General features: G+C 32.2%; 3 protein-coding genes across 3 annotated transcripts; 1 reads left to right on the forward strand and 2 right to left on the reverse strand.

The window, feature by feature from the left end:
• Positions 1-226: 226 nt before the first annotated feature.
• LOC11410176 (3-ketoacyl-CoA synthase 3) lies at positions 227-2,028 on the forward strand. Its single transcript, XM_003606545.4, has one exon. It carries the CDS (start codon positions 405-407, stop codon positions 1,797-1,799), a length of 1,395 nt encoding a protein of 464 aa, XP_003606593.1. The 5' UTR covers positions 227-404; the 3' UTR covers positions 1,800-2,028.
• Positions 2,029-6,880: 4,852 nt separating this feature from the next.
• Positions 6,881-7,474, reverse strand: LOC11415927 (uncharacterized). The gene has a single exon (XM_003606547.3). The coding sequence runs from the start codon at positions 7,467-7,469 to the stop codon at positions 6,939-6,941; it is 531 nt and encodes a 176-aa protein (XP_003606595.1). The 5' UTR covers positions 7,470-7,474; the 3' UTR covers positions 6,881-6,938.
• A 10,655-nt stretch (positions 7,475-18,129) lies between these two features.
• On the reverse strand, positions 18,130-20,289 carry LOC11419990 (exocyst complex component EXO70H1). Its single transcript, XM_003606550.4, has one exon. It carries the CDS (start codon positions 20,180-20,182, stop codon positions 18,290-18,292), a length of 1,893 nt encoding a protein of 630 aa, XP_003606598.2. The 5' UTR covers positions 20,183-20,289; the 3' UTR covers positions 18,130-18,289.
• Between the last annotated feature and the right edge of the window lie 6,087 nt (positions 20,290-26,376).

Here is a 26,376-nt window from a genome sequence, read left to right on the forward strand (position 1 = left end):
GTGAGTGGTCATTATCTTAAGGTGTTTAGCTATTTGTTTGCCGATTATATGGTTACGAGAGTGGTTATCCTCTCAAATCATTGATAAGGCTATCACTATCGGTCAATTCATGGGTGATCAAGGTACAGTGAAAATGTGACAACTTGTACTTACCTTTATAATTTATATTGTTTAAGAGTCCAACATCTTTGCATTGTAAAGCAGCTTCTAACATAAAAAGGTTCGTTGGGGGTTGAGATATTGACATGTTTTGAGACTTATGAACACACTCACATGCCCAAAAACTCTTCCACTCACACACTCAACTCTTCTCTCTCTCCTTATAAATAACTTCTCTACCTTGAACTTTCCAAAATTGTCTAACCCTCTTGTGATTTTACTTTTCATCTCTTTCTCCCTCTTAAATGGAGTTCCTCTCTTTAGTTTATGTAGTTCCAGCATTGTACATATGTTTCCTAATCTGGAAACTATACGATCAAAAGAGGGACCAAGAGTGTTACATATTAGATTACCAATGTTACAAGCCAACACAAGATAGAATGCTAGGGACAGAGTTTTGTGGCAAAGTAATCACAAGAACACAAAATTTGGGTCTAAATGAGTACAAATTTCTCCTCAAAGCTATTGTAAGTTGTGGTATTGGCGAACAAACTTACGCCCCAAGAAACGTCTTTGAAGGCCGCGAAGCATCCCCAACATTGAAAGACGGGATCTCAGAGATGGAAGAATTTTTTGACGACAGCATTGCAAAACTTCTATCAAGGTCAGGGATTTGCCCTTCCGAAATTGATGTTCTTGTCGTCAACATCGCAATGCTCTCCGTTCTTCCTTCTTTATCGTCGCGAATCATTAACCGTTACAAAATGAGACACGACGTAAAAGTGTACAATCTCACCGCAATGGGTTGCAGTGCTAGTCTTATTTCACTAGATATTGTTAAAAACATTTTCAAATCACAAAGAAATAAGTTAGCACTTTTGGTCACATCAGAGTCTCTTTGTCCAAATTGGTATACTGGCAATGATAAATCAATGATCCTAGCCAACTGTCTTTTCCGTTCTGGAGGTTGCGCGGTTCTTTTGACAAACAAAAGATCCTTAAAGAACAGAAGTATATTGAAATTGAAGTGTTTAGTACGAACGCACCACGGCGCCAGAGATGACTCTTACACTTGCTGCACTCAAAAGGAAGATGAGCAGGGTAGGCTTGGTATTCACTTAGGGAAAACTCTTCCAAAAGCAGCAACAAGAGCTTTTGTTGATAATTTAAGGGTAATTTCACCCAAAATTTTGCCAACAAAGGAAATACTTAGGTTTCTTTTTGTGACACTTCTTAAGAAACTTAAGAAAACTAGTGGAGGAACAAAAAGTACTAAATCACCATTGAATTTCAAAACTGGAGTTGATCATTTTTGCCTCCACACTGGAGGAAAAGCAGTGATTGATGGAATTGGAATGAGTTTAGATTTAAGTGAATATGATCTTGAGCCTGCAAGGATGACACTACATCGTTTCGGTAACACTTCTGCTAGTAGCTTGTGGTATGTGTTAGGGTACATGGAAGCAAAAAAGAGGCTCAAGAAAGGTGATAGAGTATTTATGATAAGCTTTGGTGCTGGATTTAAATGCAATAGTTGCTTATGGGAAGTGATGAAAGATGTTGGAGATGCAAATGTTTGGGAAGATTGTATTGATAATTATCCACCTAAGTCTTTGGTCAATCCTTTCATGGAGAAGTATGGTTGGGTCAATGAAGTTGAGGATCCAAACAATTATGAACTTCCTGATTTTCTTAAGTGAGGCTGTGAGGGTAATTAATTTCATTCACTTCATTCATTATTGTGGAATGAAGTAGCAAAAATAAGAAGAAGAAAAAAATTGAAGGGGTATTTTGATTATTTTTTAGATTTCTTGACAGGAATCAAGGTTGTTTTTGCATTACTTTCATTTATCTGCTAGTAATATACGCTTGTAATTATCTTCTACTATACTCTAATAAGAAAACTAGTTACTCCCAAAATTTCCTTCATTACACTCCCCTAAGCTCATAAAATGTCATTTTAAGTTAATTCTTCAGTGTTGTTAATTTGCATCAGTTTAGTTGTTTCAAGTAATTATTACATTCAAAATTCCAAGCTAAATTAAAATTTGGGAAATGTTAACGAGTGCCCTTGTTTAGAAGTTTAAAGGAAAAAAAATTAAAAATTGTGTAATCAATACATTGAAACTTTTTAAAAAATATTTTGCACGTAAAATTTACAAATAATTTCTTCATTTGAATCTTTAACAAGTACACTAAAGACACCTTTTAGTATAGGAAAAAGATACATAGACCACTCTCAATATACCCTTTGTACCACTGCTGATGTGGTAGGGGTGGTTTGATAATTTCACGCAATAGAGGTAGTTTGGTAGTTTCACTTACAACCACACAACTTCTCCTCTTCTCTGTAGAACAGATCTGATGCTCGGCTCAGCCTCTTCTCACAACCACACAATCTTCCCTCTTCCGCTGAGATCTGAAGGTGAGAACAGCGTTGATGGGGTGAGATCCGAGGGTAAAGACGGCGTCGTCGTTATTGGTGAGGTGTTGTGAACGGCGACGGGGAGGAGAAAAAGGATGAAGGAGTTGAGAACGGTGGTGGTGAAATCCGAGATGGGAACGGCGGTGTTGGTTATGGGTTTTCTGGACTGGTCGTCGTCGCCGTTTCTAGGCCTGTGTTTTGAACTTCCAGACACAATTGTCGATTTTTAAGGGTGAGTACGGTGGCTGTAGTGGGTTCTGGTGGACGGCGGTGATGATGGCAATGGCGGGTGAGTGGCCGGAGATGGTGGTTGGTGGAGGAGAGGATGGAGGAAGAGAGAGCATTGTTTCACTGTTTTTTATTTTTCTTATTTTAAGAAATCACACAATAAAAGGAGGTCACATGTTGCTTTTTGGTGTGGAGGTCAACGGGTGTTTGCCACCTATAATGGTTCACCTAGAAGAACTCTTTGGTATAACTCTTAAAATTTTATTTATAATGTTTCTAGGTGTTCTGAATATCAAAGCTTTACTTCTTGCCAATATCACTGTTTGCTTTTGCATTATTAATTTTAGGGTTAATTAAATAAATGGTCCTTATAAATATTCAAAATTTTATTTTTAGTCCCTATAAAATAAAATCACACTTTTTAATTCTTGTGACATATTCCTTTAGTATTTTAGGAACCAAAAATGCTGACATAAAATTTTTACAGGGACTAAAAATGTTGATGGAAAATTTTATAGGACTAAAAATAATGATGGAAAATTTTACAGGACTAAAAAGTGTGATTTTAATTTATAAAAATTAAAAACAAAATTATGAATATTTATAAGGACCATTTACTTAATTAATCCTTAATTTTATTGTTATTTTGAAGGAAGCCTTTATTGAAGTTTTAAGCTTTTATTTTATTCATCACGTGAAGGCTTCACCGGTCAAAATTAAATGAAGATGAATTAAACCAATTAAAATACTGGATCTTGGAGGTATGTATATTATTTTTTTAGTTTATCGGAGGTATATATGTCACATTAGAGTTGTCCAGTAGTATTTTTTCTTTCAAAGTATAATAAATTATAAAGGGTAAATATGGATTTTAATTAAAATAATAAGGGTAAAAATGGGATAAAATATGAGAAGTTATAAGTTATAAACTCAAACGCTACTTGGAATAACTTCTGAAAAATAGCTTATAAGCTCGTGAAATAAGCTATAAGCTCATGGCGAAAAAGTATTACCAATCAAAGTTTTTTTTATCAAACGAGCTTATAAACTATAAGCTAATTGAGATGTGTTACCAAACAGTCTCAAAGTGTTACCAAACAGAGCTTTTAGCAGCTATATTTTTTTAAAAAAGAACTCAAGAATTATCAGAGAATGTAGATTAGAAATAGGTATATTTTAATACATGTAATAATACATTTTGTCAAAAAAAATACATGTAACATTGGTAATCTAATATGTAACACTCTTGGTCCCTCTTTTGATCGAATAGTTTGTAGAATAGGAAACATATGTACAATGCTAGAACCCCATAAAGTAAAGAGAGGAACTCCATTTGAGAGGATTAGGTAATGTAAAATCATATGAGTATGAGGGTTTGAGAATTTTGGAGGAGTTTTGCATACGGGAAAGTTCAAGCCAGAGAACTCATTTATAAGGAGTTTGGGCATGGAAATATGTTAGCAAGACTCAACATATCAATACCTCAACCCCTAACAAACTTCTTAACCCCCCAACAAGCTTCTTTATGTTTTGGAAAACATGTGTGTCACTGTCACATCGTACCTAGATCTTATGTTGCAGCTGCATCACAATGCTGGTGGATCTTTATGTTAGAAAAGAGGTTTTAACGAATTCGTGAAAATTTTTAGATAGCATAAGAGAAATTCTACAACAAATTTGGATAGATGATCTACAATGGATAATACTTAAAAATTACTCAACTCCAATGGACAAACCATATTACGAATATACATCAGTTAGGTGACCATTTCACATATGAGAAGAGGATGGCATGTAGCTTTCATTGGATTTTAACAGTATAAAGGTAAATATAATTTATAACATATTTATTACTATATAAGAAAAAGATCAAGAATTGTGTACCTTGGTCGCCCATGAATTGACCGATAGTGATGGCATCTATATCTATATCAATATGACAGATACTACTCACACCCCAAAAAATTCAAGTTACACCCCAAAATTATCAATATATCCTTTAATTGAGTTCACGCGTTCATGCACATTAGTTATACATATGTAAACTTAGTTTAAGTAAACTGAGTTTACATAAGTTAAGTAAACTATGTTTATGTGTACATGTATAAATTGAGTTCACGCACATTAGTTATATATACGTAAATTCAAATTGAGTTCACTTACATTAGTTATATTTACTTTATGTAAACTGAGTTAGCATAAGTTAAGTAAACTAAGCTTACATGTACATGTATAAATTGAGTTCACACATTCACGCACATTAGTTATATATACGTAAATTGAATTCACATATGTGCTACGTTGTTAACCTGTATTTTCCCAAAATCCACGGTAAACATACGTAAACTTAAATTATGATACCTTACTACTTAATACGTAAACTTAAATCACATCACCTAACGTAAATAATACATGCTTAATCTAAATTCATGCCTACCCTATATGTCACACATAGATCAGAACAAAACGAAAAACTGACATCGAACAAACAATAAATAGAAACTCTTCAATGAAGAAATTCTTGAAATTCACTTACTTGTATGAATAGAGTATCGAGCATGGATCAATGAAAAAGATGTTGATTCAATCTTTAATCTTAGTAGGTATTGGTTGCACCCATGGTGGTTTGTGGATGAAAATGGGTGAAAGCTCAAAGGAATAATGAAAAGAAAAAAAAAGTTTTTAGAAATTTACATGGAGAGGGCAATATCAGTATTATTTTAAATAAATTTGAATGTAACTAGAATTATATAGGATGAGACTAGAAAAAGTTTAGCTATATATGTATATATTCAATATAATATTACTATTATTATTACTGTATACTATACATTTCAGCTTTCTCAAATGTATTTATTATAGAAATGTTTCTTTCTAATGTCTTTCCTTGACACTTGACAATATAAATCAAATCAAGAAATGTCATGTATTTGACATTTAATAAAATTAGTTTATTTTTATTTTCATGATAATAATATGAATGTCAAACAAATATGGATACAAATCAATGTCAAAATTGATATTTTGATACTTTAATTCTTCAAAACAGCTCGTTCAATTATTTTCCAAATGCAACGTTATTGCCAAATAAAATTGATCAAAAGAGCTCGTTCAATTATTTTCCAAATGCAACGTTTAAAGAATATTATCCATGAAAATAAAAGGATCATTTGAAGTATGTCAAATTACAAAAATAAAATTGGTCTATTATATATCAAAAATATACGTCGGTCATATCAAATTAGTCTTAAAAAAAATTGGAGCTAAAATGGTTAGTATTTAAACCCACGTGCCTATTTAAATACTAGATGTTTTTTTTGTTGTAAATCAGGTATACTTCGTGCACAAAGCTGAATTCAAACCTAGGATCTTGGTTAAGATTGAAGTGACTTGTATTATCGCTTTTGGGTATGTGTTTTATATATCTAAAAGTATATGTTCCATAGCTAATTAATTGGATATGTTTCATTTTCCAAACAAAAAGGTACCGAATTCCTAAAAAAACTGTATTTAATTTTTTGGCCAAATTAATTTTGATTATTTTGCCAAATTACGCCTTGATTAAAGGGTATCTAATTGTTCGCAGTGATTTGTATGATTAAATGTTTGTGATAGAGTTACATGGTGTTTGAATCAAACAATTGAGATCAAGTGGTTAAGGAGTTTTTATCAAGAATGAATCGTTCGAGAAAAACAAATCCGATTCCTGAATAAAACAATTCTGGGGTAGACTATCCTTATCTCACAATCGAACTCTGATTACCCTATTTCCTCCTGGATCCGGAGGGTTAAAGCAAAGAGAAAGAGTTATATATTGATTGTGTTGAATCTAACAAGTGGTTATAAGCATAATTTTAATTTCTCTTTAGTTAAGAAAGAGCACTTGAATTCGCTTTTTCTTATCTTTGTTGAGTTTAGCAATGATTTTACGGTGTCAATTGCGCCAAAATTATTTCATAAAATATGGTTCTGAATCTTCAAAAATACGTTTTTGCTTGACAGGACGGCTGTAATCAGTGTCAGTGAGTGGAAACAAAAACATTGATAGCAAAATAAAAAGAATTAATGTAAGATAAAAAAATTTCATTTTATGCATTTTGATAAATACATAGATTTTTTTTCCCCAAATTTAACAAAGCAAACATAACAATAAAAACAATAGCAAACATAACAACAAAACCACATCTCAATGTGGAAGATAGTTTGTGGCTAAATATGCAACAACACTAAGAAACTTCATATTATTATTCAATGTAGAAAGAGTAGACTTAACTATCTTTTCTTTAGCCAAGGCATCTTCACATGCTTGAGGTCCATCACCAGCAATTTTAGCATCATAGTTTGCAGATATTGGATCTTCATTTAACTCAACTAACGAGCTTCTAAATGATGCAACCAATCCATTGTAATCATTGGTTGCACATTGTTTGATGGCTTTTGAAGAAGGTTGTTCTTTCATCAATGTTTTGAGGTAATTTTGGCCTTTTATTGCCTTCTCTATTGCCATCTCTAAGAATAATTTACAAAGGGTAGGATAGTCTTTGGCTGAAATTATGCTAGGGTTTGCTTCTAATAGTTTTAAGCAACGTTGGTTATCATTTCCAGCATTTTTACATACATTTTGATATAACTTGGAGCTTGATTTTGGTGAAATGGCATGAGAGTTAAAGATCAAGGAAATTGTAAGCAACAAGGATAAACATGATGAGGGATTCATTCTTTTGTTAGTGACTGAATGGAAGGGTTTTTTTTCTTCTTCTTGAGGGTATGGTACTTGAACGTTATTGATTTATAGATGGAATAGCATCTTCGGTCAATAAACGGTCTATATTTAATAATTATCATTTAAGAATTTGCATATAGTTTTTAAAATCATTTAATATCTTGCATTAAAAGAGATTGAATTGTTTATATTTTTATTTAATAATTTGAATTGATTTTCAAATTTTGAATCTGAGTCAAATTCAATTAGTGGTTTTCCTAAACGCTACATAATTAATGTTAAATCTCTCGTAATACTCATTCTTTCTTTCTTTTTTTGGTCAAACTCGTAATGAAAAATTCACCAAAAAACAAACATCAAACAAACTAATCTGGCATGAAAGTTCACCAAAAAAAAAAACATCAAATAAACTAATCTGGCAGCATGATATATATTTTCCATACTCTTCAAAAAAAAAGAAATTGACGCCAATTCTTCAAAAATTTAAGTTTTTTTTTAAAAAAAAATGTACGTAAAAACAATCATTTCTATACCACAATAGTCTAGCACAAGTCCTCTAAAAAAAGTCTAGGACAAGAGTTTAAAAATAAAAAAAAAATTAGCACAAGGGTTTGTGTGCAATATATATAAGTGACTAATGTAAGTCAACAATTTCTAATCACACCTCAGAAAATTCTTATTATACCTCAAAATGAAATAAACATTTTTATTAGTATTCAACGTGATGTAGCGCTCACAATTTGAGTTTATGTAGCCTACGTAAACTGGGTTGACATAGTCCAGGTAAGTAAACTAGGTTTACCTATTCTTTATACGTTAATTGAGTTTATATATCAAGGAAAGATTGGTAAAAACAAAAAAACTAGATTATGCACTTTGGGCATATAGAACCGTGTTTAAGACGCATAAACGGGACTTTCCCCCTATCAGCTAGTTTATGGGAAAGCTTGTCATTTACCGGTCAAGCTGGAACATAAAACCTATTGGGCTATAAAAATTTTAAATTTTGATCAGACTCTAGTTGGTAGGAAAAGGCTCCTTAAACTAAATGAGTTGGAGGAAATGAGGTTGCAAGCGTTTGAAAATGCGCATAAAGGACTAAGAGGTATCATGGTAAAAATTTAGTTCCTAGGGAATTTTATGTTAGACAACCAGTTCTCTTGTTCAATTTCAGGTTAAAATTATTCGCATGAAAATTGAAATCTAAATGGTCAGGCCCTTTCAAAGTAAAAAGTGTGTCCCATCATAGAGTTGTGGAGGTGATGACACCTGATGGCGAGAGGGTGTTGAAAGTGAATGGGCAAAGATTGAAACCATGTTATAGTGTTGACCTACCAAAAGAGAGGATGGGACTTGTACTGACAGACCTTTAAAGGTTGTCCGAAGTCAAGCTAGTGACGGTAAAAAAACGTTGAGTTGGAGACAATCCATTGTTTTCACTATAATTTTTTAATGTTCAGGTATATATTTGTATTTTACATTTTAGTATTAAAAAAACGGGGTGGAGTGGGGGCGGGGGGGTTGAGTTCTAAGTCCACAAGAGGCTGGAGACTTGCTAGAAATCGTGGCACAATTTTCCAATTTCGGGACACTATTTCAAAGCCAAGTAAAAGGGAAAAAAAAAAATTTGTTTTTTTGAACAATCAAAAATGGGATTATATTAACAACAAGAGTCTCAATAGCACAAGACGTGCCACCAAGACTACTTCAAAATTCTGTACAACAACAAAACCAAGCTAGCCAATACCCAGACATTGTAACGGGTTTGACCACCAACTAAAAGTACCAAACAAAAAAAAAGTTTTTCTAGCTTTCAACCAACCTAAAGACAAATATTTTGAAAGCGAAAATCAAGCAATGGTTTCCAATTTCGGGACATGGTTTTTTACTCTGAAAAACACAATTTGGTTTACACTAAATCGGGCCATAATTTTTCAAATTTAGGGCACTATGGATGATTTTATGATTATTTTTTTTAGATTTGTGTGTGTCTTTTTGAGTTAAAATTCTCTCCATTTGACAAAAAAATGGATGATACAATTTGGAGAGAGATAAACACAAAAAATAGGAATTAAGATTCTCTCCATTTGTTAAAATAAATGGACAATGCATTTATTGAGAGATAAATAGAAAAAGTATGTAGTGGGTCATAAAATTAAGTGGATCTCACTACTATTAATTATATTTAAACTTTTTTGTATTATTTATCTCTCCAAATGGAAGAAATGGAGAGACTAATAAATGGAGATGATCTTGACTCAAAAACTAGACAGTGGATCTTACAACTAAGTGGGTCCCACCATAATTAATTAATTTAGTCTTTTTTTAAAAAAATGTTTTTATCTCTCCAAATGGAAGAAATGGAGAGGATCCTGACTCATCTTTTTCTTTCTAAATTAAAGAAATGGATATGCTCCTAAATGGAGAGAATCCTAACCCATCACTTATTGTTGAGGTTAGGGGTGCTCAAAACCGAACCAATCCAATAGGAAAACTGCAAACCGAATCAACTCAAATCGAAACCACAAAAAACCGCATTTGGTTAGGATGTAATCAGATCATTTTCTTGCTCAACCGCATGATTTGGTTCGGTTTGCGATTTTCATTTTACCAACCGAACTAAACCAAACCGCAACATAAGAAAAAATATTAATTAAACATATATACTCATAAAAACTCAATGGAAACTTTTACAAAATTACATATTTTTTCTCGTTAGATTCCTTCTTTGCTTTTTATTTAAAATCTTAAGTCTTTTGCATTTCATAGAAAATAGAATTACGTTTTGTCCATGTTTTTAACTTGGTCTATGTTGTTGGAAACATTGTAAAATGAAAATAAAATTGTAATATTTGATGAAGTTTAAAACATTGCTGAAAAATATGTTGTGTTTTAACTTTTTAACCTGATTTTAATGTTGGAAACAAAAAAATTTATCGTCTAGAAAAAAACTGCATGAACCTATCCAACCCAAACCACATTAGTTTGGTTTGGTTTGGTTTGGATGTTTTTTTTAAAGTCAATCGAACCAAACCAAACCGCATGCTTTTTTATCTTGCGGTTCGGATGACTTTTACCTTCAAAATCGAATCAAACCGCACCGCGAACACCCCTAGTTGAGGTAGGTGAAATAAGAATTTTGCATATTACCCAACAGTTTTTGTTCGTTCCCAACTGAAAAGACATTTTTACTCCAGTGTGAGTTAACTCACGCTTCCCATGCATGCAACGTGAGTTAACTCACGTAGTTTTGGCCGGTGGCGTGATTTAACTTACACAGGTTGGCAGGTAGTTCATGTACCAAGAACACGCTTTTTGGACGTGGTCAATGTATTTTAATTGATATTACACTTTTTTTTTTTTTTTTAAGTTTTTACACGTTCTTTTACCTCATTAAGTCGTATGTTACCTTAAACCACTATAAATACCCTCCTCCTCATCATCATTTTGAAGGTGAGAAAAACACAAAGGAGGGTTGAATTGTGTTAGCTTTTTCTTCATTTTCTCCTAAGCTGAAAAAGACTAATCAGAAGCAAATAGAGTTCTGCTTCTGAAGTGATTTCCAGAACTAAGTAGCAGTGTATAAAACAGAGAGAGAAAGAAGAAAGACACAAAACAATTATACATGTTCCTTCCACAAACCGGAAGTTTGTCTTGTCCCCCTTGCACTTCCAAGGATAGTTCACTATGTAATATCTAATTACAATTGTTGTAACACCCCGTTTCCCAAAATCAATTAAATAATAATAAATCCATATCAGAGTAAAACCCCAAACGGGCATGTCACATCACATTCATAATAATCATCTTAAATAAAATATAAAAAAAATCTATTTAATAAAACATCCTTCAAATTTTTCATTAAATCTTTAGCGGAATATTATCATCAAACAACAATTCATAACTGTTTTAAACTCCATAATCAATTCTTGGCATGAAAGCCTTAACATCATAAAATCCAACATAAGTAGGGCTACAACAGCGATATTCAAAATTTGATACATAGGAAAGAAATTAAACAATAAAATCCCATCCCACGTATCAGAGCCCTAGACACTTTGAGCCACCACCAACTACTCAGGATCACCTGCAAGTTACCCATAGGAAGGGCAACATTCTCAAGCAGAAAGGGTGAGATTCACAACAATAATATAGATAAAGAATGCTTCAATTGAATCTAACACCCTATCATATAATTCATCAACAATATATAAATATCATCATTTTCAAATATCATCAACAATGGTAATTAATAACCCACTCAACGACTCATGTAACTCATCACCACTCCACTAAGACTCCTCTAACAACACTCATGCATGTGGTACCAAAATCAGGACCGTAGCCCTCACCGCTGTAGAATGGTTAAAGCATTCATTTTCAGGACATAAGTCCTCACCACTAAACACCACTTTGAGCAACTAGTGCTCCACCACTTTGAACGACGAGGCATTCCAGAGCCGAAGCTCTCCCACTGTTATGCTTATGCAACTGACCCACTTGTGTATATCTACATACAACCCAACCTATTCATATATATGTATATGAATCACCACTCCAATTTACAATATTCATGTATAACTTAATTAAATAAAAGCATACATCCAGCCAGCATCCATTCATTACAACCAATTTAGAACATCCAGAAAAATACACCAACATAAAAGTCATGCTTAATCAACAAGATAAATCAACCATCAACAACAGAAATCAATACAACAAATACTGGGCAACTCGCCTCGCGAGCACATATGCTCGCGATGGCGAGTTCAGGAAAAAGGGCACTCGCCATGGCGAGTTCGAGGCGAACTCGAGTCGAACAGAAAAAGGCTGCTCTCAGGAGTTTTGACATTTTTCTCACTAAATCCTCATTTCTAAGTCCCCTGTTCATCTTTTTGATCTAAAAATTGCACCAGTCCTCTCTAAAATCATTTAGACACTCAAAACCATCTACATTTCATCTTATAACAACACTTCAAAAATCCAGTTTTCCTCACAGGTACTCGCCATGGCGAGTTGTCTCACTCGCGAGGCGAGCCATGAAGTTGCTCACTCGCTATGGCGAGCAAAGGCTACTCGCGAGGCGAGCGATGAACTTCTGTACGGGCAGAATGCAGGTTTTTCCCAAAAATCCCATTTTCCTCCAATTCACTCCCCAAATCAGTTTACAGATATGCAATGAAAGGTTATATGCACTCAGAACCCATTTCTAACATCAAAAACACAATCCCTACTCTCAAAACCCATTAATTTAACAAAATCTAACTTCTCCCAATTCTCACATAAACCTGTTAAAAACAAAATCAGAATTCAGAATCTATATAATTGCGGTAAACCTCACCCTTACCTTAGTTTTGCAGAAAGAAATGCACAGCAAAATTGATCCTTGGCTCTACTTGCTCTTCTCTTCCTTTTTCTCTCAAAAGTCTTGTTTCTACGTAAAACATTTTCTCTGGTTTTTCATTTCTTTTACTCCCAAAATGTAACTCCCTTAATTATCAATTAACTCCCCCTTAATTCTATTAATCAAAACATAACCCCCAAAACTCTAATTAATTATCTTTCCCACTTATTCTAATTATTATTAAAATAAACTATATAATAAAATAAACACACCACGTAAATCACTAAAAATCATATATAAGACTCCACATATTCAAAAATAATAAAATAACGATTAGAGCGTTACAATTGCTCACTGCTAAAACTACCAAGAGACTTCAAATGCTCAAGTACAATTGCAAGAGACTTCATATGCTCCTGAACACAATCAAGAGACTTCTAATGCTCAAGCACAATGGCAAGAGACTTCTAAATTCAAACAGAATTACAAAGAAAAATGTTTGAGTTTGAACACTTGATATACAATCAGTGGTGTTCACAGTGCAAATCAGATACAGACTCTTAAGACTCTAGAATTTCTAAGATATGAGATATGATAAGAAATTCTAAGTGAACTTTTGATGCAGAACAATTTTGACAGAGTTTAGGCGCTTTCAAATTGTTGTTGAGTCCTATTGTTCTCTAAGTCTTCACTTCTTTATATAGAGATGTAGAAAAGAGACGTTGTCATATTAGCACATAAAAAAAGAGTCGTTTGAAGCTTTGATCAATCACCAATGATCTTTTGCCTGATATGGTAATTGTCCTCTGAAGGATCAATTTCAAATTCATTCCATGTATGTAGGAACATTGTTGTAGGAGGAGCTGTTATCCTTGTCTTGTAGCAGAGACACAAACTGAGAAAATAGTCATTGCTTCACTCTTTCAGTCTTCTACAATACTTAGACGAGATTAAATTCATTGAACAATCTTTGAAGCTTTAAGTCTTGCATCTCCTGATGAACTTCAGCTTCTGGTGATCTTCTGCTTCTGATGAGATGCTTCTGCAGATTTAGTTTTACCCCATGGAGGTTGGTTTTCTTGTGGTTTTTATTTTTACGCATATTTAGTTTTACCCATTGTAAATGTATCCATCATATTAATAAAATGAAATGTTATGTCTATTATTTTTGTTCCTTTATTTTTTGTTTATATTTGCATTTATTTTATGATTGCGTATTGAATAAATAAATTCGAATAAAGTGAATTTGAATAAAGTGAATTCGAATAAAAATTGCGTATTAAATAAATAATTTTGAATAAAGACTGATTAAACCGAGCGTGAATTCGAATAAAAATTATGTATTGAATAAATAAATTCGAATAAAGTGAATAAATAAATTCGAATAAAGACTAAATAAACTCAGCATGAATTCGAATAAAAATTGCGTATTGAATAAATAAATTCGAATAAAGGCTAAATAAATTAAGCGTGAATTCGAATAAAAATTGTGTATTGAATGAATAAATTTGAATAAAGTGACACAGTTACACAAAATCAATTAAAAAATACACAATTTTATTTTGTTTTAAGTTCATCTACATTACATTCTCCCTAAATATATGTGGTATCATCGTGATGTTGGATTTAAATTAAATTCTTGTTAGATTGCTGAAGATGTTGGTATTGAAGTGTCTTATGCTTAGGGTAAAGGTTTGTAAGTCTGTTTGAAAACTTAAAATAATGAAGAGAACAACACATGTATTCTACAAAATCATCTATATAGGTTTTCACATCGAATTCTCTCATATAAGATGAGTAGGAACGTAAAGGAACGAGGTGCATTCCCTTACGTCTCACTCACCTTATCCAATTTAAGAGGTAAGACAATTGTTGTAGTTGAAAGGTGCATTCCCTACCTAATCACAATCTTCTGGCGAAATCAAATTGTTGAGAATATCTTTAAGCGATCTCAGCAACGTGACAAACATATCGATCCACGAGAACATGTTGTGCTACCAAAAAATGGAGAACATGCTCCTCATGTCGTTGTCGTTCTTTAATTATAGCTGACTGAGCGTTATTCTTCCGTCGTCCAACGTTGGACAATCACACCAAATATATTACACCCTCCTTGTGTCTCCGGGGTTGAGTCCTTGGTTGATTTCATCCAGTTGATCCTTGAGACCTTTTAACGTGACATTAATGTACCGATCCTTGAACATCTGAGGATTTTCACCGTTGAAGCGTATGCTAACACTGAACAAATCGGTCATTGTTTCAAACCTACACCATAAAAAATTAAACAATCAATGAAAAACTCATTCAAACATTTCATCAAACACTTGGAGTGCAAAATATACATAAACCCTAAAACTCATAACTACAATATAAATATGGAAACATCTAAACAATATAAGTCATTTACATGTAACATTGTATCATTTCTTGCAAAAAACTAAAATCAAAATTTAAACAAAATCCTAAGACTAAAAAAGTCTAATTTAAGAGGAAAAAAAATCTAACATAAACATGCAAACATCTAAACATTAAGCAATATATGTCATTGAGATGCAACATTGTATCATTTCTTGCAAAAAAAAAAATTAAAATTTAAACAAAACCTTAAAACTAAAAAAAATCTAATTTAAGAGAAAAATTCTAACATATCAACATAAAAAGATTAACGATATTTGATTATGAAAACTTACTTGTTATTAGAGTGTTGTTTGATTTGAAGTTGAAGGAATTTTGAATTTGGGTGATTTGAGAGAGATTTGAGGATTTTAGATGGGAAATGAGGTTTTGCCTGCCTTCAAAACAGCACGCAGCGTGAATTAACTCACGCAACGTGACTTAACTCACGCATGAGTATTTTTCGTCTTTTCAGTTGAGAATGAGTAAAATGTGTTGGGTAAAGAGGATATTTCATGAAATAATACTTTGAGGGCCTAGACCATCTGCAATAGAGCACTCCATTTTGGATGCATAAGTGGGACATGCATGTACACATAATCTATTTTTTTAATTTTCAATGATACTCCCTCCGGTCCTATTTACAAGAGACAATTTACTTTTTAGATACATTAAATAATTTATGTATTTGGTTTAGGTTCTTGACTAAATACATACATTATTCAATGTATCTAAAATATCAACTTTCTCTTGTAAATAAGACTGGAGGGAGTATTACTTAATAGGCACCCAATCTCTCCAACCTAGCACCTCATAAAAAAGTTAATAAATAAATCATATTAATAACTCAATGTCATTGTATTTCAACAAAGTTTATTAATTTTGTGTACAATTTATTACATATGACCCACAAAAATTAAAGAGAAAGAGAGGGTGCTTATATAGCCCACCCATCTCTATAAGCACCAAACATCTTCTCTTCACAATGAGGGTGTTTATTAATTCTTGTGCTAAATAGATGAAGCACCCACCATTGTGGATGCTGCCCTTTAATTCATAATAAAAAAAAATAAAAATAAAAAGGAATAAATACTTCCTCATTCATCTGCTCTAGAAGGTGAATAAAGAAGGATTTGAACGTTATTCTCTCTCCCGCTAAGATTAATCTAATATTCTCACACCAAATATTTGACTATAAAAAAATCTTATTCATCTATATAAATTTCATTGGTCAATCAAATAATTAGAAACAAATTCATATTCATCAATACATTATTTTAAATGAATCAAAACACATATTTGACTCAAGATTTGAATTTGTATAAGAATATAATTACATATTAATATGCTTGGTATATTCCAAAATACTAACAAATATATAAAAATTAAAACTCTGCCTTAATCCAATATCTTCTTTGCATGAGCCATATAAGGTTAAAGTATTTATAAAATTGTGTAGATCTAAACTTTTGAATAAGTAATAGTATATTCAATAAGTAATAGTATATTCAATAGGAGATGCTTTGCTATTAAAAAGTATGTACTTGTTAGGTATTTTCATTGGAGAGTCATTAGATTTGCTATTAAAAAGTATGTACTTATTAGGTATTTTGATTGGAGAGTCATTAGAAGTGATATCTAGGAGGAGAGAAGATAGAGAAAATACTTGTAACAAAAATTCAAATTATTGATAGAAAAATACAAATTAGTGTCAAAACATAACAGCGTCTACTTTTTTAAAGAAATGATGTCTAATTGTTTTTATTTTTAAGAAAGGAATAATGTCTAATTGTTGATAGGATTCATTTACACTATGTTTGTTTGCAGAGAAATAGGGAAGAGAGAGATAGGGAAGAGAGAAATAAGGAAAAGATAGTGTTTTTCTTTTGTTTGGTGGAGGAGAGAAGTTAAGGAGAGATAAAAAAAATTACCTTTTTGCTTTCTCTGCTTTGCAGTGAAGAAATTGAGGACAAAGCTTGTTAATTGCAGCAAATACAATTTTACCCTTGCTTTCAATTATTTTATTGATGTTAATTTTTCATGAATTTTTTATTGAAGTTATCTAGTGAAGTAGCTATGCTTTCAATTTTTTTTTGTCATGGAAATGAAAGATTGAGTTGACGCAAGCAGCACATTGTGTTTTTTTAATAAGAAAGAAAACAATATACTTACTTTATTAAAACAAAGATAATAATATGTTTACCAAAAAGTAAATTAAATTTGACAAAGGACTTATTTTATTAAGTTGAAATATATTTTTGATTAAATATGTTTTTAAACAAGGGCTTATTTGTTATTTCAAAAAATTATTATCGTTCTCTCTTCTCTTTCTCTTGTACCAAACCATACATCAAATCTACTTTATTTTTCATTTCTTTCTCTCTTCTCAAACTCTCTTACCTATTTCTCTCTTCATATCTTCAACTCTAAACGAAACACACCCTTAATGAATTTTTCAAGATGTAATGCATTTAAGGGGTTAAGGTATCAAAGATGAAAATTATAAATTAAAAATTGTATCAAGTTATTCTTCAAACTTTTTATAATTACTTGTTTAATAATTATTTGTAGATAAATTATACTAATAAACATGAACTATTTAAAACTTTATATGAAAAGTCCACAATACCATTGTGAATATTCTACAATAGTTTTGTCATCCGTACAAATGATTTAAAAAAACTATTCCACAAAAAAAATTACATGCATACAACAAATTCTACGCTCCAAAGAGTATCTCGTTTATAGATTAGAGACGACACAATCAACATAACATGCACACATATACCGTAACCTTCTGAATCTATGCGTTAACTTGTGTTATGTGGTGTATTATTTTTCTTATTAAAAAATATGTCAAATACAAAATTAAATTTACTCTAAATTAATTTAATATCAGAAAGAAAAAAAATAATATAACATAAATAATGGGATATTTGTCATTTCATTTTTTAAAATGGCTCTCTTTGACTTTTTATACATGAATTAATAATTAACAAAAGATACTAAAAAAAAAAAAAAATACAATAAGAGGTGAGTCGCGATATCATATCATAACCCGGCAACTACACCAATTTCACGGGCGAATAGAGCTAACGGAAGACGATGTCGTCGAATAAGAATATGACGAAACACTCCCCGAATCTCCACCAACAACCCCATACAAAATATTACCCAGATAACTCTCTATATATTCCGGTTCATATCTTACACCGGACCCGACCCGATTCTTCTCATAGAATCCACCATACTTCGCCACCAACTTCGAACCAATCAACGCTTTAATCTCATCCCTTAGCCTCGGGTCGGATACAATCCATGAAGTTTGTTTCTTACACTCTTCATCAAACGCAGCATTGAATTTTACAAAAATAGCCTTAACTTGCTCCACCGTCTTCTCCGCCGTGGAATTTTCATTTTCCGGCAACGTTGACAAAACCTTATTCCATCCAATTTGAACAAATTTGTTCACATACTCTTTCACCTTCAATTCATGATTTGTTAACCATTCTTCTCCGAGAAGAAACCCTAGATTCGATCTTCGAACCTTTACGACGACGTATTGCATGTTATTTGCGAGAAAAAGATAAGAAAGTGCTACGTCTTTGTAGAATTCAGCTTTTGTATCGAGTTTGCAGAGAAGAACAAGTATCAGCCACGCGATTTTTTCTGATATCTCCGATGAAGATGATGATGACGAGGATGACGATGAATTCTCGCTGCGCATCGGACTTCGATAGTACGACTCCGGTAACGGAGACTGCGGCATATCGAAGACGATATCAGCGAGAATTCCACCGTAATCGGCGAGGAAGGTTAGGTAATTCATGACATAGCGTGTGAGAGGATGAACACCACCACCGGAGACTTGTTTCTTTGAAGAATCTTTCTGAATAGCTGATTCGAATTCCTTTAACATCGTTTTAACAGCTTCTGCAAGTTTCTCCATTGAATTAATGGCTTGTAAACGGACGTTGGAAGTTGATTCAAACGAGAAAATCGATTGAATTTGTTGAAAATGATCTGAAATTGCTTCGTATAAATCAAGAGTTCTGAACATTTTCTCAGGAGTTTTCTTGCATTTTGCTACCATGTCCGGAAAAGTAAAAAGAGATGTAGCACCTTCTTTGGTAATCTCTGCGAAACAAGACTCAGCTATTCTCTTCCCTGCGGCGGCGAATACGTCGTCGCATAGAATTCTTTCGCCGTGGAAAAGTGTTCTCACGGCGACTTTAACAGCCTTCAACCACGTCTTGATTTTCAACTCAATGACTTCCCAATCCATTTTTTGAATTTGAGAGAACGTTAATCTTTCAATACCAAGATGATAAAGTGCTTCATCAACAATAGATTTTCTCATAACAATGTAAACCTTAACACACTCTTTTCCATACCCACAATTTATCATGCAATCAGCAATAGCTTTCAAATCCGCCATAGCAAGCATCGAAACTCTCTCCGTTTCCGAGATTTGGTTTCCGACAACAAACTTCTCGTCGTCGGAAACTTCATCATCATAATCAGAAACGGAGAAACTGCTTCGACGATCGGTGGAGGAACGGTTAGAAACAGATTCAGGGTCTAAATGTTCTCTATTTGTTGAAAGTATGTTATAAAACTCTTTTTGAAGAGTTTTCATAGCAAGTTGCATTAAAAATTGAGCTCTAACAAGAGTGTTGGAGGTGGAATCATGTGTGACAAAATATTGCATAGCAGATTGTAAACCCTTGACAGCGTTAAGGTAGTGTTTGGCTTCAAAGCGAGTATTACCGCTGAAAAGTGGGTTGATAATTTGGTTTGTGTTGGAATAATCCCATTTGGTTATAAGTGATTCTGCAGTTAAGATATTTTCTTCCATTAAGGAGTCTGAGAAAGTGAAAGTGTGGTGAGGTGAGGAAGGTGATGGTAATGTTGATGATGAAGGAGGTGTTGGATGGAAGAAAATGCTTCTCATTCCTTTTCTAGGCATTTTGAAAATTCAAAGAAAACTTGTTATGTTTCTGTTTGATTTGGTGTTTTTTGAGGTTGAGAATTGAACTAATGGTTTTTTGTTATTGTAGTTGTTTGTTGGGTTTGTTTATATAGAGAAAATTAAGTGTAATTTATGGTTGACTTTTTCATTGGATGAGTAATAGTGGCGTGTCATAGTTGGACTACAAAGTTGGGTTAATCAAAACATACGCGGAAGGAGTAAGAAACGTTTTTTGTTTTTTTTTTTCTTTTCTATTGTATGCGTGACACAAATAAGCCAGTACATTAATAAGAAGAAAACATGTTGCCACTTTTGGAAGGATATCTTGAATCATACTGTAACTTACTAGTTGCCAACCTGAAAAGAAAGATGGTGGAAAATGACTTCTTAAATCATCATCATTCTCAGATTTTATTCAAGACATAATAAAATCTCAATTAAAAGACAAAAAAGATATCAAATCACAAAATTTTACTTCATATTTTACGCGCTTGGGATTCAGTTAGATGGAGCGGAGTAATACCATTTCTACATCAATAGTTCTAGTACTTTGAGATATATATATATTTTAAAAGTAAAAAAATTGTGATTTTTTCTCTCTCTCTCTTTAACTAGTACCTTAGAGATATTAGTTAACGTTCACGTGAGCTTAACTTGTAAGAACAATGCTTAATATATATAAGGTCTGAGATTTTTACACTAAAAAAAATAGTTAACGTAAAAAAAAAAAATATGATAAAAAAGAAAATATCAATATAACAATTAACATTTAACATTAAAAATGTATTCATAAATAAATCTATGTTAGCATTTCCCATGTTTAATATATATGCACACATAAGTGCATAACAAATATTATGAGTTGTTAATCTTCTTACTTTAAAGGAGTAGCCAAAACCAATTTATTTCCCTAAAAAAAAAATGTTATATATAGCAATCTTTGTATAGAGTGATAGTTCAAGGATGAAATTAACAGCTTATGTGTGACAGGATGCGGTTTCGTGGAAGATGCACGATATTTATTTTTGTCTTGCAGTTTTTTTGGTTCTTTATGGTTTTTGGTGAGGTCTTGGATAGGCTTTGATGGTGTGGATCATTGTGATATATCAAATCATGGTGCTCATTTTGCATTTTACACAGGTGGCTTGAAATCAAGGAGATCTTTTCTTCAGCTTATTTGGTTACTCACGATGTGGGTTATATGGAATGAAGGAAATAACAAGCTTTTTAAGCAAAAAGAAAGTTCCTTAGTTCAATTATTAGACAAAGTAAGGTATCATTCTTTGTGGTGGCTGAAAGCCAATAATGTTGTATTCATGTTTGGTAATCAGATGTGGTTGTCGAACCCATTGTCGTGTTTAGGCATAAGTTAATAACTTGTTGTAATTTTTAATCTGCTTGTATCGTTTTAAGTAGTCTTTTCGGTACATTTTTTTTTTTTGAAAACTCGGTATCCGATCGAAGAATCGACTAATTCGAGGGGACCAATCCTACCGCCCACTTGTGCTGAGGGGGCTGTTTTAGCAGTGTTAATATAGTTCATTTTTGTTTGTTAAAAAAAAGAAATTAACAGCTTATTTGATTAGATCTAATTAATTTAAAAAGTGATAAATGATTGAAATTTCAACTTGAAGAGCAATTAAAAATGCACCACTAGAATCACCCACGTGCCTAAATTGGCTCAAATGCTAAATCCTCACTGGTGTGCCCAATCTGGCAAGGTTATAATATTTTAAAAGGAGTGCTTAGAAGATCACTCTATTTTTAACGATGACTTTTTTATCAGATGAAATTCATCGTGTGTTTTATTATTTTGAAAATGGATTACACATAAAATGGTTGGGTTCATATAATTTCATCTAATAAATGAGTGTTGGAAAGAAAATATTAAAATGAGTATTCCTAATACTTTTCATATGCTATATTCTTTCTTTGTTTTAAAATAATTTTTTAACGATTTTATTAAAATGGATGTTAATTAAGATTTTTACACACATATTAATAAACACAATGAATAAAAGAAAGATGATAAAAAATTTACCAAATTATATTTGCTAACTATCGTGTGTTTCTCACCGTTATTATAAATGTAAAGTAAAATTTAATATTTTTAGAGTATCACACGGAATATTAATTAGAAAATACAATTGAAAGAAGAAAAAAAAATTTTGAATCATTATAAAAGATAATTAATTAATATTACATTAAAAAAAGTACAAATGTCAAAAATGACATTTATATGAAAACAATTAATTTCTCTCAAAAAAAAAATGATAACAATTAATTTTTTTTTAAGTAACGTTCATTTTAAAACACAACAGCCTTGATAGTCAATGGATTGACCGCATATATAGATCAGAAGTTATAGTGCAAGTTGCACCTAATAACTGGTACTTAGGCTGGGCTAGTCACGTAGTTCTCAAAATAAAATATATGTAGGTTCTATTTTTGAGTCAAATAATAATATTTTGGTTCTAATTTGACTTCATATATCAGTCAAATTTAAACTCCGTCTCAAGTCTCAACTTTCTGGTGCAATTGAAATGGCACGAAGGAATTAGTCTCGCATCATGTTTAATGTTAGAATACATATAAATCATTGTGTTTTTCTTATAAGTATAATTTTCTACTATCATACTTATATTAAAAAAATCTGAGGACAAGAGAAACATGAATATATTGATTAATTCTTAATAAGAAAGGCTTATTGATCCGGAATAGATTATAGATGACGGCTGAAGTTTTTTTTTTTTTTTTTTTTTTCTAGTAGTCTGTTGGCTGGAGCTCACACATTTAAATATGGAGAAGTGGGTGTCCGGAGTTCGAACCCCGATCCCTGCATAAATTATGCAATGTCCCTGTCAATTGAGCTATGCTTACGGGGACAACCTCTGAGAAGTGGAGGTTATATACAAGGACTAAAATGCTTAAGTTAATTAGTGAGAGTTTTGAGAGAGTTAAAAATTTAATTAATCGTAATGGAAAATACATTTCTTATGAATGACTATATTTATTAGGAAATACTAACGAGTGTCCTGCAGACTCTTTTTAATAACTTTAAATAGTAAAAAAAATTTTATAGAAAATTGTGTATTCAATGCATCGGAAATTGAAGTGTTAAACTTTTTTAAGGAATAATTTCTTAATTGAGAAACCATAAAGATCAGTGTTATTAGGGCACTCGTTAGAAAAACCCTTAAGCTTAGGGTGGTTACATGAATTCAACATGATTCATGGATCACTCTTATAAGATCATAATGATTTGATCACGAGCTGATCTAATGTAGCACATGTGCACCATAATATTTACTGTATTAGTTTCACTTTTAAATGAATCAAAAACAATTCCAAAGATGTTGATTTTGACATATTTATATAGGAAATTGCTGTTTGTAGCGACAACAAATCCAGCGAAATTTTCCCGAGCGGTTATTTGCTTGCATTTATTTCCTAAAGAGTGGTGATATTTGAACAACTCTTTTGGGACAATCTTGTTGTGTTCTCTTCTTATTGATCAAAAACAATAGAGAGAGAGGGAAAATAAGAAGATAATGTGAGTATAAGATAAGGTTGTACAAAAGTTGTACAAAAATGGTTGTACAAATATAATTTCTCTTTCCTAAATTGTACCCATGATTTCCATGTTTTCCGGGAATGCAGAAATTTAAGTGGCAAACAGCTTCTCGTGAATCTCTCAGGATGAATAACATTGCTCATTCATATATTCTCGAGTAAAAATGATTTTGTCTTCAGAATTGATTCTAACTTTGAATTTGAAATTTGTAATTTTTAACTCCTAATAATGATTTTTAGTCTTGATTATTTTTCAATTCACTATTCCAACATAAACTTAGGATTCTTGGACTATGGCTAATGGATCCATGAGGAAAAATAATCAGAATATGTGCAAGCAACGGTTGAATACAAAAATGATGATTTGATTAACTGAATAAATTAAACTATGAACGAGGCACACAGGGCTAGAAAAATAATATATAGGAAAAAGAAGTGTCTAAAATGTTGCACTCTCTTGTCGCATATCAGTTTGGAGCAATCAGAATATGCTTCAATACCAAACTGAATGTGTCAACAATGGTTGAAAAATAAAAAGTGGAAACTCCCTAAAATATTGCTGAATTTTATTTAAGCTTTATTGATTTTTTTTTTTTCCACCTCGAGGTTCTTTTGATTTGGTCATATTGGATTGCATTTCTGTGCCTTTTATAAAAAATAAAAAAAAAAAATATTGGACTGTATCTATTCAACATACAATATAATTATTTAGTATCTCCGGTAAAATATGTTTGCATTTGATGTCATATTATTTAAACAGATATTTTCGTATGAAAAAATTTATGCGTTTAACATAAACAAATTTTTTGGTAGTTGGTGGAGTTACCTTTACGTAGTTATTTGATTGTGCTTTCGTCTCAAGTCGTATTCTGCATTGCATCAGTTGAGACATTTCGTCGTTTGTGGCAATAATATATTAGACCGTTACCTCATTTCATTCAAGTCTTTGTCATTTTTATCTTTTGATGAAATCATGTTTTCTAATTTAACTTATATATATTTCCAAATATTTAGCTTTATTTTTGGATTGCACATGGGGTAGTTACACTTGCATCGCTCTTTGGTTTGATCATGTCATATATTAGTAGTATTTTTAAATGTAGTCTCTACATCATTCTGTTTAATTTTTCTTTCATAATCATTCAGCTAATATAAACCGTGCATGCTGAAAGGCATTGATGAGTACTTTTTACTACGAAAATCACTGGAGACCACGATTGATTATCTTTATAAATTGATGATGTATAGTAAAGTCAATTTCACATGGCCTTACACATAAATAGAATCCACACTAGTTGGGGATATTTAAAGTTTGAACTTCAACCTCTGCATCTATATATAATGTAGGCCAAATGCATCTAAAGGTCCTGTAAGTTTTTCATTTTTCCCAAAGTCATCCTTTAAGTTTCAAAAGTTTCAAACAAATCCTTTTAGTTTTTGAATCGTTTCAAACAAGTCCTATTGTAGATAACATAGTTGGTAATTGCTTCCTTGAACTCATCTTTGGTACCAAATCTGGCTCCTAACACCCACTTAAAATTAGTCATTTTTTTAGGCATGCCAAATGGTGGCTAATGTTCTTTGTTGCTATCATCTAAATCATCACCATCATCCTCTAAAAGGACTTATTTGAAACGATTCAAAAACTAAAAGGACTTGTTTGAGACTTTTTAAACTTAAAGGACGACTTTGGAAAAAATGAAAAACTTAAAGGCCATTTAGATGCATTTGACCTATAATGTAATATCCCTATCAAATGAGTTAAGCTTACGGGAGCTCACAAAAAACGTTTATTATTGGTTATAAAAATAAGGGAAATGTTAACAAGTGCCCTTAGAACATTGTTTAGTAACTTTAAATAGTAAGTTTTTGTTAAAGTAGTAAGTTTTTGTTAAAGTTTATGAAATTAATGCATCGGAAATTTGAGTTATTTATTTTTTTAAGGAATAATTTTTTTATTAGAAATCCTTAAAGAGTGCACTTAGGACACTCGTTAACAAGACCCTAAAATAATTCTTTTTCATATTATAATGGTACGAGCCTCTTAGGCACAAGAACTCATTTGATAACAATGTCTTTCAACCATTAATAACGTTTTGAGTAGAGATTCCTAGCCTTTTTTTTATTGTACAAAAGCAATATCTATAGGTTCAATGTGATTTAAGTCCAGAGCCTTCATAGGGGTTGATTTGACCTTTAAATTCAGAGCCCTCATTAGGGTTTACTTGGTTCAAGTTCAAATCCCTCATAGGGTTTGACTTAGCGAGACAAGGGCCCCTTACTTTTAAGCCATAACCCTCTGTGGGGTTGCCTTGGCGAGACAAGGCTTGCTAATTTTTAGGCCAGAGTCCTCTGTAGGTTTGCCTTGGCAAGAGAAAGCTCGCTTTACTTATAGGTCAAAACCCACGATGAGATTGCCCTGGCGAGACAAAGCTCGCATACTTTTAGGTCAAAACCCTATGCGGGGTTGCGTTTCCAATGTCAAAACCCACGGTGGGGTTTCCCTTTGGATGGTCATGATGCTAATTAGATTGTGTAGAAATAATTGGCTTTGGAACGAGTGAAGCTTGGTGCTACTCATATTGGTGTGCAATCTACCAAATGTTTTTGTAAGAAAA

This window comes from Medicago truncatula, chromosome 4 (genome assembly GCF_003473485.1).
Source record: "Medicago truncatula cultivar Jemalong A17 chromosome 4, MtrunA17r5.0-ANR, whole genome shotgun sequence".
In the NCBI taxonomy this organism is placed as follows: domain Eukaryota; kingdom Viridiplantae; phylum Streptophyta; class Magnoliopsida; order Fabales; family Fabaceae; genus Medicago; species Medicago truncatula.

Bases quoted from the DNA above. Each gene is read 5' to 3' on its own strand.
- LOC11410176 (XM_003606545.4), top strand. From the start codon at position 405: ATGGAGTTCCTCTCTTTAGTTTATGTAGTTCCAGCATTGTACATATGT.
- LOC11415927 (XM_003606547.3), bottom strand. From the start codon at position 7,469: ATGAATCCCTCATCATGTTTATCCTTGTTGCTTACAATTTCCTTGATC.
- LOC11419990 (XM_003606550.4), bottom strand. From the start codon at position 20,182: ATGCCTAGAAAAGGAATGAGAAGCATTTTCTTCCATCCAACACCTCCT.